This window comes from Octopus bimaculoides, chromosome 3, assembly GCF_046866305.1.
Source record: "Octopus bimaculoides isolate indiv1 chromosome 3, ASM4686630v1, whole genome shotgun sequence".
In the NCBI taxonomy this organism is placed as follows: Eukaryota; Metazoa; Mollusca; class Cephalopoda; order Octopoda; family Octopodidae; genus Octopus; species Octopus bimaculoides.
The window spans coordinates 60,882,493-60,901,275 of NC_142930.1; the positions used below are offsets into that span (position 1 = coordinate 60,882,493).

At 34.2% G+C, this 18,783-nt stretch overlaps 1 protein-coding gene across 5 annotated transcripts in view; it reads right to left on the minus strand.

The window, feature by feature from the left end:
• The window catches only part of LOC106874554 (uncharacterized), a 261,011-nt gene that overhangs the window by 183,272 nt on the left and 58,956 nt on the right, over positions 1-18,783 (minus strand). For all 5 annotated transcript variants that reach the window (XR_016241059.1, XM_089349035.1, XM_089349037.1 and 2 more), the window contains exon 3: positions 2,501-2,565. Coding sequence is in view for 4 of the 5 variants with exons in the window: in XM_089349035.1 (XP_089205161.1) it covers positions 2,519-2,565 (47 nt within the window). In the remaining variant the exon portion in view is untranslated. The remainder of the gene's footprint in view (positions 1-2,500; positions 2,566-18,783) is intronic.

Genomic DNA, 18,783 nt, shown 5'->3' on the forward strand with positions numbered 1-18,783 from the left:
GACATTTTTGCAGGCTGAAGAATGCAAATGTAATGAAAAACATTTATATACTCAGAGCATTATCAAGCTATGAAACTTGAATCATTGCTAATATTCCATTAATTTACTATGTAAAAGCTATTTTATACCCTCATATGAAATGAATGCTTTCACTTGTTGAATTTTACCCAAATGATAATCATTATTGTCGTCATCATCATTTTAAATTCTGTTTTATGTTGCACAGTTAAAGAGGATCTAAAGGTTGTTAGGGCCTCATCTTGCTTTAATGTTTCAATTCTGGCACAGTTTCTATGACTGGAAGCCCTTCCTAACACCAACCATTTTACAGAATGTAATGGGTGCAATTTTCCATAGCACCAGCACTATATAGGTTGTATAGCAATAAGCGAGAGATTAAAGAGTCCTCTCAAACTCTGCATTGTCACTGCTTGATTACAGAGTGTATTGGATGCTTTTTATCATGACACCTGCATTTGAAGACCACAAATTGAAATAGTAGTAGTGAAAATAACAATAAGTACCTGTATACATTATCAGTGCCACATACTAATGTATGTGAGTTGTTAAATGCTTTTAGGCTGCAGTGATTCATCTAGGGAATTACTCTTTAAAGACAGAGTATTAAAAGAAACAGTATAATCCAAAGCCAAATATTAAAAAAATCACCCTGGCAGTGAATGAGGACAACAGATATCGATATTTCACAATCATTTCTGCTCATTGGTGGCTCATACAGTAATACCTCACTTTACGAGGTCCCGCTTTATGAGACCCTGAACTAAGTGCAAAGGTTTCTACTACCATAACAAATGCATCTGATTGTTACTGAGAAATTTACAGAGAGCAAAGACAAGCTTCTTCTAAACAAACAACTCTAGACTTGTTTTTTTAAAAGAAATCTACAAGTTTGTCTGTGAGTGCTTGTGAATTGGTGATCATGTCTACAAGTGATGGTTTGCACATGTCTTGTGTGAGTGAAAGTGATTCAGAAAAAGATAACAATAATATTTTCTATTATGAATGATCTTGACATTCTTTTTATTCTACATAAAATATTCTTTACATTCTACTATTGTTTTATTGCTATTTATGCACAAGTATTATAAATTTTATAGATAAAATATTTTTCTGAATTATGATTTATTACATTGCTACTATGTGAAATTATTACTCTGTTTTATGAGTTTTCACTTTACGAGCAGTCTTTAGGAATAAATTAATTTGTATATCAATACATTGCTGTACTCAATTGACACTTGATCTGTAGTCTTTGAATCAGCTTTCTGGTTTTGAGAAGCCTAATTTCTCTAGATTGGTACTTTGGCAGTGTGTTACATATCCCAGAAACCCACAGGTATAAATCTGATCTTGTAATCTGGTTAGAATAACTGTAGATTTCTCAATAGTTCAGTGTAGGTATTTTCTTTCTCACTAATCTTTAGCTTTATGTTAGCATCTGCTGGGCAACTGATTTCCACAACTGTAAACAGTTTCTCTTCTCTGTCCCAAATCACTATGTCTGGGAGGGAGAAGTCACAGAGATGTAAAAGTAAAAAATAGCCCCAGTCAAGGATATTAGCCATACCAGTTTCTCAAAAATAGGGAAAGTATCAGACTAAGATAGGTATGTGTTACACAGTTTCATGATTGAATAAATAATAGTTATAAGTAAGGTCCATTAGCAGTTTCAAGTGAGACTGTTCAATGATAATCTATGGCAAAGAATAGTGGAAGTTACCAGTTCCATTTCTGCATAAGGTGACACACACACACACACACACACGTACATATAAGTGTGTATGTATGTGTGTGCAAGCATATAAATGCATGCATGCATGTATATATATATGTATGTATGTATGTGTGTGTGTGTGTGTGTGTGTGTGTGTATATATATATATATATATATGCATATATATATAAACATGTGTATGTATATATCTATGTGTATATCTATATGTGTATGTTTACATATATGAATATATACACACACACACACATATATATACATACATATATACATGCATGCATACATACATACATGTATATATAACATGTGAGCAACAAATCTGAGCATGTATTACTAAAACATTACTGGAATTTTCTGAACATATTTTCACATTTTTATTGATTTTTGAATTGTATGCATAAACACAGTTGCTTTTGTTAATCAATAAACTGTAAGTATTGATCATTCGAAATTTCAAAAAAAAAAAAAAAAAAAAAAAAAGAAAAAGAGAAAGAGATAGAAAGATAGAGAAATAAAAGAGATCAAACGAAAAACATCTTGTGGTTTTTAATCAAAAACTTTTGGGTTAAAAGGTAACTAACTTTAACAGAATAACATGAGGTAAATTACAAAAATTAATAATAATAATAATAAAACAAAAAGTACTTATAATAGAAGTTGGGTTTGGAACAAATATTTCCAAGAATTTATCTGTATTTTTTCCTATTTTCTAATATCAATGGAATCAGAGAAGGTATTCCTACTTACATTTTGTAGTGGTTTTCCTTATGTCTTTTTTTTTATACCTCTGTTAGTAATTGAAGAACGAACCACTGTGGAAAGGATGAAATATAACGACTGAATTAATTTTTTTAAATAATCTGGTTTATGGTTTCAATTCTGGATGTTTACTGGAAATATTTTTAAAAGTCTGAAGAAATAAGATAACAAAAATACTAAATACATACACACCATATTTCATATTCTATGTGCAAGTATTCAATATAAAAATTATACTGATACTGTGGCTTGCATATTATAACATACACAGACAACATTCACACTGCTTGTCTTACAAATGTAATGAAATTACCTTTTTCATGTAAAGCATCTTAGGAGAAAACTTGATGAATATAAAATGAATTCGTGTCAAGAGCAATAATATAATGAAATATAAAGATAATTAAAACAAAAGAACACTGGAAGATAGTCAGTGCAAGCATGTTATCTTTAAGATAGCACTTTTACTTTATTCAATATCATTGCATCATATATTTCTATAGTGTATATGCATGCATATGGGACAAATGCTGGTAAGGCATGCAGCATTAAGTAAGCTCAAATGTCAACTGTGGAAAACATAACATAGGGCCATAAGATGAAATGCAACTATGTTAAAAAAACATACACTTATATAGCAATGAAAAATTACTGCCTAAATACTGCCATTAAATTTTAATACATAAAAATATATATGTGCACACACATACACACACACACACTTTGATGCATTTTAATACAGTTAGTATTTGTTACTAACTGTATTGAAATATCATCATAAACAGTGTTATCCTATCTACAATTATGTGTAGTAAGAAATTAAGGTCATCTAATGTACGTTATTGTCACCCTTTTGATGAAAACTGAACAAAAGAAGTGTATTGTTTGTTTATATATGACATGCAGTTATATGATCAAATATTGTTACATACAAAATGGAAGTGAAGCAACCCAATATGTTGATATTTAATAACAATGTAATCTTAGTATTACTTATTTTGAAGAGAAAAACACTAAAACTATAATTACTGTTGTTAAAGCAATGAAAGCATGCAACAGTTGAAAATGAAAATGTAAAGCAAACAGTTTAAGATGAAATATTGCAAAGCTGTTATTAAACAGACTGTGCATTTAAATATTGAAAACACAATGATGAATAAATGAAGCATATTAACTGGAAAACAAAAGACAATGAAGCATAAGTTGTAATGTAAGCTCAAATCCTACTACTGAAAATGTTTCAACATAAAACATTATCAACAACTAAAAAGAGGCTTAAACAAAATATCATTAATATCAAAGAAGCAGGAAGAAAACACACACTATTAATGATAATGAAGGTGTAAGAAAAAAGCAATGGGAATTTTTGAATGGCTTATATCACACTATTTGTATAGCCGTTGTCCATGCCGGCATGGGTTGGACAGTTTGACTGAGGCTGGCATGCTGCACCAGACTCCAGTCTGATTTGGCATGGTTTTCTATGGATACCCTTCTTAATGCCAACCACTCCAGGAGTGTGCTGGGTGCTTTTTATGTGCCACCAGCATGGGTGTCATTTGCATGATACCGGTATCTGCTACAACTGTGATTTTGCTCGGCTTGAATTGGTCTTCTTCTCAAGTATGACATAATCCCAAAGGTTTTGGTCATTGCCTTCATGAGGCCCAATATTCAAAAGCATCTTAGCCACTTTACCTCCGTGTGGCCCAGCACTTGAAAGGAACTCAGCCACTTTGCCTCCATATATATATATATATATATATATATATATATATATATAACATACATGTAAGAGGAATGACCACTAGGTGGACTCCTAATATGCTAAATGTAGACCCTATATGGTCTGACCACTAAGAAAAATAACCATGTTCTCTAATCAGCAAGCTTTGATGCAGAAAATTATTTTCTGCAGAGTCATTTCCAGCTTTGGCATACCAAAATGAAGACATTTGAAATATACCCCCAAATATAATTGATAGAACTGTATGCATGTTCTCTCTCGTGAGGACGTTTCATGTATAGTTCTGCAAATTATATTTTCTATGATGGTTACACTGAAGATTTGCAGACATTTATGTAATGTAAATGGTAACAATGAAACCATGGTATGTGATAAATCATTATATTTTGTATCTTTTCATTTGTCTTGCTCGCAAATGCTGGTATGTTTACGTCCCTGTAACTTAGTGATTCAGCAAAAAAGGGCAATGGAATAGTACTAGACTTACAAAGAATAAGTCCTGGGGTCAATTTTTTCAACTAAAGGTGGTGCTCCAGCATCGCTGCAGTCAAAAGGACTGAATCAAGTAAAAGAGTAAAGAGTATACATATATACATATATATATATATATATATATATATATATATATATATATATATATATAGACACGAAATAATATTATTATGGAGGCAACACAGGCGAAGTCTAAAAGAACATAATTGAAATACACATCCAAAACTTATGTATATAAATACATATATTCTCTATAAAATGGAAACAAAATTCCAAAATACACAAATATATATAAATAGACAATATCAATGCAATGCATAAAATATGATTGAATTTTAAAAAATATCATAATTACATTTAAAATCGTACATTGTATAATGAAATTAAAAATTTAACTTGAAAGGATTAAGTATTAAAGACATATTAAAACTAACGAAAGAAAAAAAAATCACATCTACGGACCGTTTCAGAGATGTGCCAAGGAATATGACATATTTCATATTAAATTCAAATTACGATGAACGTAAACAAACAAACGAAGTTTGCTTTTGGAAGCGTTGAGATGTCTTAGAAAGTTAAAGAAGTGATTTTAAATTCTCAAACGCAGGATAATGCTAATAATATAGCCTGAACAGGATAAGCTACCCCTATTTTGCAGAAAAAAGTAATGGTTGTCACCTATGAGACTCAAATTCACACTTCCGTGATTACGCGTCGCAGTGCTCTAGACCAAGACATTCCCCTCATCAGGATGTTACACTAAGTTCATAAATACATCTACATACCAGGGCTGGTCCACCATCAGCAGCGATGCCATAAGTTTTGGATGCGTATTTCAATTATGCTCTTTTAGACTTCGCCTGTGTTGCCTCCATAATAATATTATTTTGAATATAGCTCACAACGAGCATTACATTTTCCTTCTGTATTAAAGTGAGTTATTGTTAATAACAAGCTCTGATTAAACTATATATTTTATATATATTTGATGGACTCTCCCACCAAAGAGACAAAGTATGAGTGTTCAGCTTTAGCCAAACCACCTGCACAGATGATTTGTTTATAGTGGTCAAATGTATGTGCTGCACATTAACTCACTCTCTCTGTCAAATTGACTTTGCCAATAGAGGTGCACAGTGTACCACATGTCAAGTGTTGAAGTGATCTCTAAGATACATGAGAGGAAATGTTTTGCTCAAGGACACAAAGCACCACTTGGTCTAGGAATTGAAACCATGATATCATGATCATGAGTGCAACACTCTAACCACTAGGTCAAGCAATATATGTGTGTATGTGTGTGTGTGTGTATGTACAAATATCTATATCTATATATATATATATATACACACACACATGCACACACACACATACATATATATACGTGTATATATATATATGTGTATACATACACATACATATATATATATGTATATAAATATATGTATACATACACATACATATATATATATGTATATAAATATATGTATACATACATGTGTATATATATATATATATATATATATATATATATATATATCAATACACACTCACACATACATACATACACACACAAATATGTATACATAATTACATACATATATAATTATATACATACATACAAACACACAAAATACACCAGTGCAGAGATATAGATGTTATTGTAGTTTATTCTGTTTATCTACTCTGTCTAGAGTACTAATTACAAAATTGTCTCTAATGACCATGTTGACATCTTGTCATCCAAAGGGTAATTGTTACTATGTGGAAAGAATAATAGGTGATGTAGTTACATCTCTCTTTGGCAGAGATATTTTCTTCAAAATATGTTTGTTTTTTAGTACAGCTCTGTATTGAAATAAGTTATGAATAACACTCTTATGATTCTATTACAATTCTATCTCAGCCATTCTGTGCATATACTTCTTTATTAGATCTAGGTTTATATTGACATAGATGCACTTCTGGTTATTTTTTTATACCCTATCTTCAAGATGTCAGATATTTGGAAATCTCTTTTTTTTTAATGATTATCTTCTAGCACTGTAAATCTGTCATATGATATTCTAACTCATTTATAGATTTAACTTCTTTGGGTACCATTTAAGCCTTTCTTTTATTTTTTATGTGACAGCTTTACTATGTTATTCCATTATAATAATTGCCTGGTACACAGCAACAGGTTCTGTCCATAGCTTGAACTTTTGTATTTTGAAAGAATACAACAAAACACTAACGACCACGAGTTTCTGCGATAATGGTTCACATCAACAAAAAAAATCAATTGCATGAAGTTCATAAAATGGAAGGCCTTGATCAAACTGTCATAATTCTCTTCTCATTAAGAAACAAGAACTTATTCCATTTGGTGAACTCTATGGCTTAAGAATACCCAAAAGTCTTATGGCTGTCTGGTTAAGAAGTTTGCTTTGTAACCATATGGTTTTAGGTTCATTTTCACAATGAATACATTCACAAATAACTTCTATTGAGAACCCTGTCTGACTAATGCTTCAAGAGTGCATTTTTGGTGACAAAAACTGCAGAGGCCCATGTTGTACGTACATGTATGCGTGAGCATGTATGTGTGCACGTCTGTGTGCATGTCTTTGTGTTCATCCAACCCACCACTTGACAACCAGTGTGGTGTTGTTTATGGCCATGTAACTTGGTAGTTCAACAAAAGACCTGAGAGAATAAGTACTGGACTTGAAATAAAATTAAGTGCTGGGAACGATTTGCTGGATTAAACCCTTCAAAGTAGTACTCTGCATGGCTTCCACTAACTAAAACACAAGAATAAATGAATCTATCTATATATGCATTAGTCTCTCTTTTACTCTTTTACTTGTTTCAGTCATTTGACTGTGGCCATGCTGGAGCACCGCCTTTTAGTCGAGCTAATCGACCCCAGGACTTATTCTTTGTAAGCCTAGTACTTATTCTATCAGTCTCTTTAGCCGAACCGCTAAGTTACGGGGACGGAAACACACCAGCATCGGTTGTCAAGCAATGTTGGGGGGACAAACACAGACAAACATATAAACACACACACACATATATACAACGGGCTTCTTTCAGTTTCCATCTACCAAATCCACTCACAAGGCTTTGGTCGGCCCAAGGCTATAGCAGAAGACACTTGCCCAAGGTGCCATGCAGTGGGACTCAACCCGGAACCATGTGGTTGGTACGCAAGCTACTTACCACACGGCCACTCCTACACCTATATTGTGCAATATTTTATTTGAAGCTCTTCATTTTTATGAATCCTTTAAATTTTTTACTCCTAAGCATTCTCAGCTATCCCTTCCAGAGGTCTGCTCAGTCAGGCTTGCTCTAGAGTAAAAACAACAGCAAGACAAGCAATGAATCAAATCTTCAAATCACTTCCCCTTCTCTGACATTTTAAGGAAAGAAAGACATCTTAGATAATGTAGTCTTCAATACATTTCGCTTGAAAAAGAAAGATAGAAATCTGTGTGTGGTCATGGCTGGACTGCTTTCTAGCATAAGTCAGCTCAATCAGGACTGACTCTGACACTAAATAACAAGTCTTCCTCTCTCTCTCTCTCTCTCTCTCTCTCTCTCTCTCTCTCTCTCTCTCTCTCTCTCTGACACTTTGCTCCTCTATTAGATATTCCACTTAGTAACTTTAAAAATATCCAAATATTAACTAAATGGCAAATAAGAAAGTTGTTAAAATATAGAAAAACTGTTTGGCAGTATTCATAGTAGCTTTCCATGTGTTAAACCTGATGAAGTCGACTTTGTGTTTGATCTTTTTGGGGTCTATGAAATAAGCACCAGTTAAACACTAGAGTTGATGAAATTACCTTACTCCATCCCCTCTCAAATCTGGTGATCTTATGTCAAAATTTGAAACCAATATAATAAAGTATTAACCTAGGGTAGCAGAAGGCATCAAGCTGACAGAACCATTAGCATGCTGGGCAAAATGTTTAGTGGCATTTTGTCTGTCTTTATATTCTGAGTTCAAATTCCATGGAGATTGATTTAGCTTTTCATCGGTCGATAAAATAATTACTAGTTGAACACTGGGGTTAATGTAATCGACTTACCCTCTCCCACAAAATTGCTGGCCTTGTGCCAAAATTTGAAACCAATCTAGGTGATAGATTAATAGACTTGTTAGAGCAGCAAAATCTTGTGCTATTTTTTTGAGCTTCTAGTGGTGTGAGTTATTTGGTGGCAGATTTATTCCATTACTCAGTTTTACACCACTACCCGATCTTTGAATGCTTTTAACTGTTTTTACTCCGTTGTATGTATTGAAAACTAGTCTTTGATTCTCGATTCTTATCATCTTCCTACCAATCTTAGAAGCCTAGGGAAAATAGTTATAAGAACTATCCTTCCCTTCTTGACTAAATGGTAAAAAAAAAATAAGATAAAGGGAAGAAATCCATGATAGTGATGCATGTCTCACGTCTTGGATATAAATATTAATTCATCATATTAAATGGCTAGTAAAATTCAACTACGGATAATACCTTCCTATTCTTATTAATATAAAGTGATACCCAATGTAAAATTCATTTACAAGACATTTATAAACATTTCTTGCTTTAGAAATATAAATTATATTTTAAAATAATTATGTGTATATTCATAATTAATGTTAGAGAAGTTTATCTTTGTCATAGTTCTAAAATGTCAGAATCATCAAAAACCCCACCCTAAATAAATCTCAGTCACTTTGTAAGGAAGCGATGTACTAAGTATGGTATCTATTTCTCAATACTCTACAGATGTGGAATTTAGATTGAGATCAATTTAATGTCAAGTAGTATTTCATATTCTGGCTGTTTTTCTGAGACAATGTTTTGAATGATTTATGACAAAACTACACTAGATATGCTAACATTCTGAAATATAAGAATTCCTCAGGCATTTATTTTCTTCGGCTGAACTTCTTTTTTACATTTTGTTTTCTAACCTTCTAACTGTTGTTATGTATTTTCCCCACTATACATTTTCTCCGTCGTTTTATCAATATCTTTCTTTATTTCTTATAATCTTCCTTACAATCTTTTTAGGGAATGAAAGCATGCAATAGTTTTAGGAAATATTCTTTTACTGACTACATCTTGATCCAAAATGTCTTTTCAACCATCTGTCCTTAAAACGTTTCAGTCCATTCTCCTCTAAAACTTGTGTTTACTATTTCACAATTCTATTTAGACATTTTAGTAGCTTCTAGTTGCTAATGTCTTATTACAGTAGTTTTGTTTTTTTAATTCTGCTTCTATAGATTTCTTATGTTTTTTCTTTTGATTCTTTATGCCTTTTTTCTTTTCTATTTGTAATTCTAACACTATAAGTATAAATCATCAGTAACATTGGCTCACAAATAACTGCATGGTCATTGGTGCAGGCTTGGAATACCTTGAGTTTTAATACTTTTACTGTCTCCTCCAACAATCAATATTTATATTTTTCTCTATTATATTCATTATTGTTTACCATTTCTTTTTTTTTTTAAGAAAAAAAAAGCATATACCGCACATCTTTTATGCCATTCTTAACGTTCTATCCTTTTATCCATACCCAGTGCACAATTCCATAGCTATCATCTATTTCTTTTAAATCACCATTAAAATCTATAACTGGCATTATCTCCTCTTTGAAAGCAAAAGCTGTCATTTGAGTGACACTAAATTCTACCATGCAGTCAAGACAAATGTATATCTTTCAAACATACTTTAGATGTAAGTCTTATCGCCATCTTTTCTGTTTTAAACGTATGAGGCATATATACGATACAAGTCTTGGGGGTGAGTGCTTATGCATGTGTAATTGTGAAAAAGAGAATGTGTATAAATGGTATAAATGAGAGAAAGAGAGAAAGAAAGAGAGGGAGAGAGAGAGAGTATGAAGTCTTTCTCACTTTCTTAAATATTCTTACAGCATCAAATGATTATTTTTCCCTGTAGTGCTTCAAGTTCAGATTTCTGCTTCATTTACAAATCACTTCAACAATCATCGCCACCACAAGCCAAGCAAAGAACATATACATGGTTCCTCGATTTGCTGGAAATAACAGTCAAACTTGCTTCAAATTACACACTACTGTTTTGAAAAAGTCACCATAGGCAATTTGTCTTAGATATGCAATGCTTAAGAGAAGGGATGGAGTTTCATGGTCGAAATGTCATTGGTCATAGGTCTGTTCAATAAGGACTATCTTGCAGATAAACAACAGCATTCTCACCACCTCTACCAACTGTGAATGCTGTCATTAACATCTATTCCCCCCCCCCCACACACACACATACATACAAGCAAGGGTTTAACTGGTTTATGTCATACATCTTATGAGGTTTAATATTGTGATGAAAAATCTAATGCTTGTCTAGCACCTCATAATCCTTCTTTTATGCTGTGTATTCTTTATTCATATTTTATCGAATATTTTCCTCTTGCGCTACCAAATATAGTTTCTCTCTTGCACGAAATAGAAAATACCCCTGATGTTCAGTTGCTATCTTTGTTTCACATTCATTGAATTATATTCGAGTCATGAATTTCAAATCACTCAAGTTATATATACCTTCATTGCACATGTTTATTATTATGCAATATTTTTATCACTGTTTTTTTAATCACATACCCTCCAATTAAACAATATTTAGTGATTGAACTGTTTAATAATCATTGAGCTTCTTAATATTTCCTTTCTATAAAGCAGCGAACTGGCTGAATTATTAGCATACTGGGCAAAAGATAAAATACTTAGTGGTATTTCATCCATCTTTACATTCTGAGTTCAAATTTCACCGAGGTCAGCTTTGTCTTTTATTCTTTTGGGATCAATAAAATAAGTACCAGTTGATGACTGGTGTCCATATAATCAGCTTACCCTCTCCCCCCAAATTGCTGGCCTTGTGCCAAAATTTAAAACCAATATTTCCTTTCTACACTATTCTTAATGGCCTGACTGTTTTTGGTTAAGAAGTTTGCTTGTCAACCAGGTAGCCTTGGGTTCAGTCTTACTGTGTAGTACCTTATGCAAATGTCTTCTACTACAACTCCAAGCAGACCAAAGCCTTATGTGTGGATTTGGTGAACAGAAACTGAAAGAAGCCCATTGTATATCATCATCACCATCATCATCGTTTAACGTCCGCTTTCCATGCTAGCATGGATTGGATGATTTGACTGAGGACTGGCAAGCCAGAAGGCTGCACCAGGCTCCAATCTGATCTGGCAGAGTTTCTACAGCTGGATGCCCTTCTTAACGCTAACCACTCCAAGAGTGTAGTGGGTGCTTTTACGTGCCACCGGCACGAAGGCCAGTCACACAGTACTGGTAACAGCCACGCTCAAAAAGGTGTTTTTTACATGTCACCTGCACGGGAGCCAGTCCAGCGGCACCACCACAAGTGCTAGAAGGCAACGCTGGTAACGATTATGCTCAAATGGTGCTATTTACGGGCCACTAGTACGGAAGCCAGACAGCTGCTCTGGCAATGAACATGCCCGGACAGTGCTGTTAGTGCTGTTAGTGCTCCACTGGCACAAGTGCCAGTCATTGAGTATGGTTCAATTATGATTTCACTTGCCCCAACAGGTCTTCGCAAGCAGTGTTTAGTGTCTAATGAAGGAGAGGTTGACATGGATGCCAGTCATCGGATTCGGTTCGATTTTGATTTCAGATTTCAAATTCCAAATTCACTTGCCTCAACAGGTCTTCGCAAGCAGGGTTCTTAGTGTCCAATGAAGTAAAGGTATGAATAAATGGGTTGTCTACACCCCTGGCAGAGGCCACAGATTATGGTCTCACTTGGCTTGCCGGGTTTTCTCACACACAGCATATTTCCAAAGGTCTCGTTCACTAGTCATTGCCTCGATGAGGCCTAATGTTCGAAGGTTGTGTTTCACGACCTCATCCCAGGGTCTACCTCTTCCACAGGTTCCCTCAATTGCTAGGGTGTGGCACTTTTTTACACAGCTATCCTCATCCATTCTTGCCACATGTCCATACCAGCACAATCATCTCTCTTGCACACCACAGCTGATGCTTCTTAGGTCTAACTTTTCTCTCAAAGTACTTACACTCTGTCGTATATATATATATATATATATATATATAAAGGTATATATATCTATAGTATGTCTTTGTGTTTGTACCCCATCACTGGTGTTGGTTTGTTTCTGTCCCTATAACTTCGTTTGGCAAAAGAGACCTTACAAAAAGAAAAAGTACTGGGACTGCTTTGTTTAACAGAACCTTTCAAAGTAATACTCCAGCATGGCCAAAGTGCAATAAGTGAAACAAGTAAAAGTTAAAAGACTATGAGTATGCTGCCATTAGTTTTCATTGTTATTTTTCAGTAGTTTTATTGTGTTATTTCCAGTAATCTAAAATTTTACAAGTAAATACTGAATTAACACAACTTTAACAACCTTTGTTCAAGAGTTGCCTCACAGCCTTCTAGACTGGATGGTCAGAAAGCTGTGAAGCAGGTATTGAACAAAGATGGTACTAAGAGGATTAAGTAACAATTACTTGAACATGGAGGTTTCGTAGACACTTTAATGAACTATAAATACCACATTAAATATTTAGCAAATTTCGACCCAAAATTTAGCCCCATCCTACTTCATTGACATAGTTACAGGCCTAGCTTTCTCAATTCCTCTTTGACAGAAATACATGAAACCTTGTTAAATGTTTTTGGTTTGTTAGTAAATGCATGAGGATTGTGTTTGTTTCTCATAAAGTACTTCCTTTTAATTTGTTGTGACGGAAGAGTTCTCTCCATAATATATGAGCTGTCTATAATTTATGTATAAGCACTCTAACAAATACTAATTTTGAGAAAATTTTACTCTCCTTCTCATATGTTTTTCATTGTTATATTTCATTTTTGGTTGGTTTGTTTTGGTATTAGATATATGTGTTTGTGTATGAAAGCATGTATATGCTTCAGTATAAATATATAAATATTTAAATTTAAAATTGTATCTCAATTTAAATGTAAAGATGATGATATCCTTCCAGTATAACTGAACATATAGTTGGTTACATGAAGAACTTGCAATGCTTTCAGTCAAATTAAATTGACATACTTATGCCAATTAACACTACTACAAAAAAATCTTAGCTGTATCTAACATTTTCTCTCTGTCTGTCTGTCTGTCTGTTTCTCTCTCTCTCTCTCTCTTTTATATATATATATATATATATATATATATATATATATATATATATATATATATATATGTATATATGTATATATGTGTATATATATAATTAAAATTATTAAAATTATTTATGTGTTTGTGTGTGTGTATATATATAAGCATGTGCATGTCTATATATATACATATATATATGTATATATATATTTATGTATATATGTATGATGTACATATATATGTGTGTGTGCATATTGATTAAAGTAGTGAGGCAAGGCAAAAAATTCAAAGTCTTACAGCTGTTTCTGGGATATCCCAGAGTATGGGATATTCTGTCATCAGAGACAAAGAGGGAAAATGAAAAGGGTATAGATTAATGAAATGATGGCATAGAAGAGTAAAGGAATAAGGCGACAAAGAGAGAAATAGGGAAAATGAGAAAGGTATATATATATATATATATATATATATATATATATATATATATATATATACACACACACATAGACACACATACACTACTGACCAGTATTTGTGCACACACGTGCACACTTTTATTACTGATTTTAAATTTTGGCACAGTTCCAGCAATTTCAGGAAGTGGTTGAGTCAATTGCATCAATCCCAGTGCTCAGCTGGTACTTATTTTATCTACTATGAAACAATGCAAGGCGAAGTCAACGTTGGCAGAATTCAAACTCAGAACATAAAAACTAACGACAGATGAAATGCCACAAAGTGCTTTGTCCATGCTAACAATTCTACCAGTTTACAGCTTTACTTGTATACATTGGAAGATATCTTGCATTAACAAGCAAGAATAGCAGAAAATTCCATTTAGAAACCAATCCAACATACTCTCATTATTACCCAAATTCCTTATCATAAAGGTGTAAGCCTTACATCATTATTCAATCTGATTGTTGATAGTTAAGGTGGTTGCAATAATTTTCATTATTGTAGAATAATAGCTGCTTGTGTACATAGTTCAACGGTATACAGTGATTGGTTGCACACTATAATTGGCTGGCTAAATGTCATAGACTTTCTTTCCGATTCAGTGGAAATATTCTACCAATTAATTACAATAATTAAAAATAAATGTGCTTTTAAATATTACATTATCCATAAATTAAAGAATTAAACTTGGATTCTTCATCAGATATGTTTCTATTTAATAAATGTGAACAAGTGTAAACAAACAGATTAGGAAAGCAAAGCAACAGCATTAGTGAGGAGGACTACTACAGTAATACACGGTATTATAAGTGTTTTCTTTGCAGGCATGGCTTGTTTTGCAACCATGTAGTTTCAAGTTCAGTCCTACTGCTCAGTATCTTGGGCAATTGTTTCTGCTATAACTCAGGGCCAACCAATGCCTTGAAAGCCTGTTGTGCATACATGCATACATGTGTGTGTGAGTAGTTGTGTTTGTCCCACCACCACTGCTTGACAACAGGTGTCAGTTTATGTCCCTATAACTTTGCAGCTCAGCAAAAGAGACCGATAAAATAACTACCAGACTTATTTGTTTGACTTTTGCTGGTGCACCACCAATGAGAGAAACAAGTAAAAGATAAAAGCATAAATTAATAACTTTAAAGGAGGTTTGGGAACAATTCTAGTTTAATAATAGATTTAATGCTTCATTAAACGGAGCACAAATTTTTTTTCTTAATTGTGTTGATCTAACTAAATTTATTGATTAAATGCTGTCACTGACATGGAATTGGGTGACAGCATTTAAGAAAATATAAAAGAATATATTTTTGACTTCAGATATTAAACAGTGTTTTGTCTTAGTGAAATACTATATTCAAAATATTGCCAAGCCAATGAAGAAACTTATGTATATTCACTTGAACTACTCCAAGAGACAGAAAGAAAATATTTCACTCCTTTAAATTAGGGGTCGTATATTTAAAGCTACAAATAGTGGGATATAAGGGCTATTGGCTGATCACAATCACCAGAAGCAACACATAATATTGATTTATTCTGAATGGGCAACAAGCCAGTTGTTTCTCGATGAAAGATACAGCTCAGTAACTCTATTCCAGTACACAACACTGTTTATTATATCAACACTTAAGAAATGAAAGGCAAAAATGCCTTTGATGAAATTTCAGCTTAAAATCAAGAGTGATGAATATAAAGTGTCATCAAACTATGAAAGGACTACAAAAACCAATCAGCCATGTGCGAAATGGTGCAGCACCAGAAACATAGTAATATACATGGACCATAGCAAGGTTAAGTGGTTTAAGTCTCTTTGTGATTACTGTTTCTTCTCCTAATTTTTCCTTTGCCTTTTTAAATTTAATCAGCATCAACATCTTCATTGCTGTTTTCATCATCATTGCCGTAATCATTAACATCATCATCATCATCATCAATTTAATGTCCACTTTTCCATACTTGTATGAATGAGCTGGAATTTGTTAAGGTAGATCTTCTATGGCCGGATGCCTTTTCAGTCCCCAACTCTTGCTTGTTACCAACTAAGCTATTTTTTTCCATGGCCAGACATGTTTCCATGGAACAGTGGAAATGATCAACACTCTTATATGATGGTGGAATGCTTTTACAACCAGTGAGTGATATCATATATATATATATATATCGCCTGAAGAAATGAATGCGTGAATATGATCCACCTGATATCCAGAGAAGCTATGTTGGTCTGTACTATAATCATCCCATGAATATGGACTATGATTTGTGGAGATGTGCATAGTGATGCATTAAAATATTTATAAATTCCATGATTTTCAATACTATATTTATCCAGCATTATACCAGCACAGCTTGGTGCAATCCCCAAATGTTATTATTGACAGTTGGTATTGTTAGGTTGTAACCGGCTTAATAAAATAGGAGCTTTTGTATGCATATTCAAAATGTTTCCCATAAACAAACTGAATGGATATATAGATATATACACACATTTGTATATTATTTGCAAACAATTTACAGATACAAGTGCTACACATATTTGGTACTAGTAGGTTTGTGGGGTCATCAGGAGAGAATGTACCATTATGGGGGCTTTCCTCTCAATGACATTATTGCACACTGGCACTCCTTACTGAGCTGAGGCCCCACTTGATAGATTAACTGGTTAATAGACTTCCCTCAATATTCTTCTAGCCATTGCTCATCTCTTTTTAACCAAATTCAGTGGCTTGTCTTCTCCACTGTAGCTTGGATATCGCTCATGATTTACTTTATTGTTAGGCCAAGTTAGGCCTAACAACAACAATTATTGGATCACATTGTTTCCAAAGAATCCTCTACATCTGGCTTTGATATGTATAAATAGATATTGATAAATAAATATATAGATTGGTAGACAGATAGATACATATATGTATATAAATAGATAGATATAGATATATATATATCATCATCATCGTTTAACGTCCATTTTCCATGCTGGCATGGATTGGACTGTTTGACTGAGGTCTGGAAAGCCAGCAGCTGCACCAGGTTCCAAACTGATCTGACAATGTTTCAACAGCTGGATGCCCTTCCTAATGCCAACCACTCCAAGGGTGTAGTGGGTGCTTTTTATGTGGCACTGGCACCGGAGCCAGTCAGGTGGGTCAAGCATTGATCATGTTTGGATAGTGCTTTTTACGTGCCACCAGCACAGGAGTCAGTCAGGTGGACCTGGCATTAACTGTGTTCAGATGGTGCTTTTTATATGCCACTGGCATGGGAGCCAGTCAGGGGGCACTGGCATCGACCATGTTTGGATGGTGCTTTTTACGTGCCACCAGCACAGGAGCCAGTCAGGCGGACCTGGCATCGACCACATTCAGATGGTGCTTTTTACATGCCACTGGCATGGGAGCCAGTCAGGTAGCACTGGCCACAACTACGATTTTAGTTTTGCTTGACTCAACCGGTCTTCTCAAGCATATCATATCACCTGATGCATCAAGGGTACTTTTAAATGGGCTAGACATGCAACACTGGCATCAGCCATGGTTGCAACCTCACTTAAGTTGTTGGGGCTTCTCAATCACAGTATATCTCCAAAGGTTTCAGTCTCCTGTCATTGCCTCTGTGAGGCCCAATGTTCAAAGGTCATGCTTCACCACCTCATCCCTTGACTTCCTGGGTCTACCTCTTCTGCAGGTTCCTTCCACAGTTAGGGTGTGGCACTTCCTCACACAGTTGTCCTCATCCATATGTGACACATGACCATACCAGCACAGCCAACTCTCTTGCACACCACATTTGATGCTTCTTATGTCCAGCTTTTCGCTAGCACTCTGTTGTGTATACACACTGACATTACACATCCAACCGATCATACAAGCTTCATTTCTTTCAAGCCTATGCATGTCCTCAGTAGTCATGGCCGATGTTTCACCGCCGTGTAGCATGGCAGTTTACACACATGCATCATACGGTCTACCTTTCATCCTGAGTGATACACACACACTATATATATATATATATATATATATATATATATATATATAACTACTTCGTCCCTTTCAAGTTCGTGCCTCACAGCGTTCATACACAAATAATTTTTCCCGTCTGGCCGTATAGCCTTTTCTGTTTGTTTTCCTGTCTTGTTTTTTGTCCGCCACTACATTCCTCCATGGCAAGATTTAATTTGTGTATACAAATTTAATTTGCGGTCCATAGGAAGAGCCGTTTTAACGATGCGTCCTGCCTCGATCTTCGAAACGCTGGTGTTAAAACGGGGGTAGCTGATGAAGTAGAATGTTCTCTTTGTGGCTTGTGTGTTTTCTCGTCTACGTTTTGTTTGCAATGTCCTGTACCCAGATATGCACCTATACATACAGGTGGATGTCGGTACACACATACCTGTACGTATATATGCATA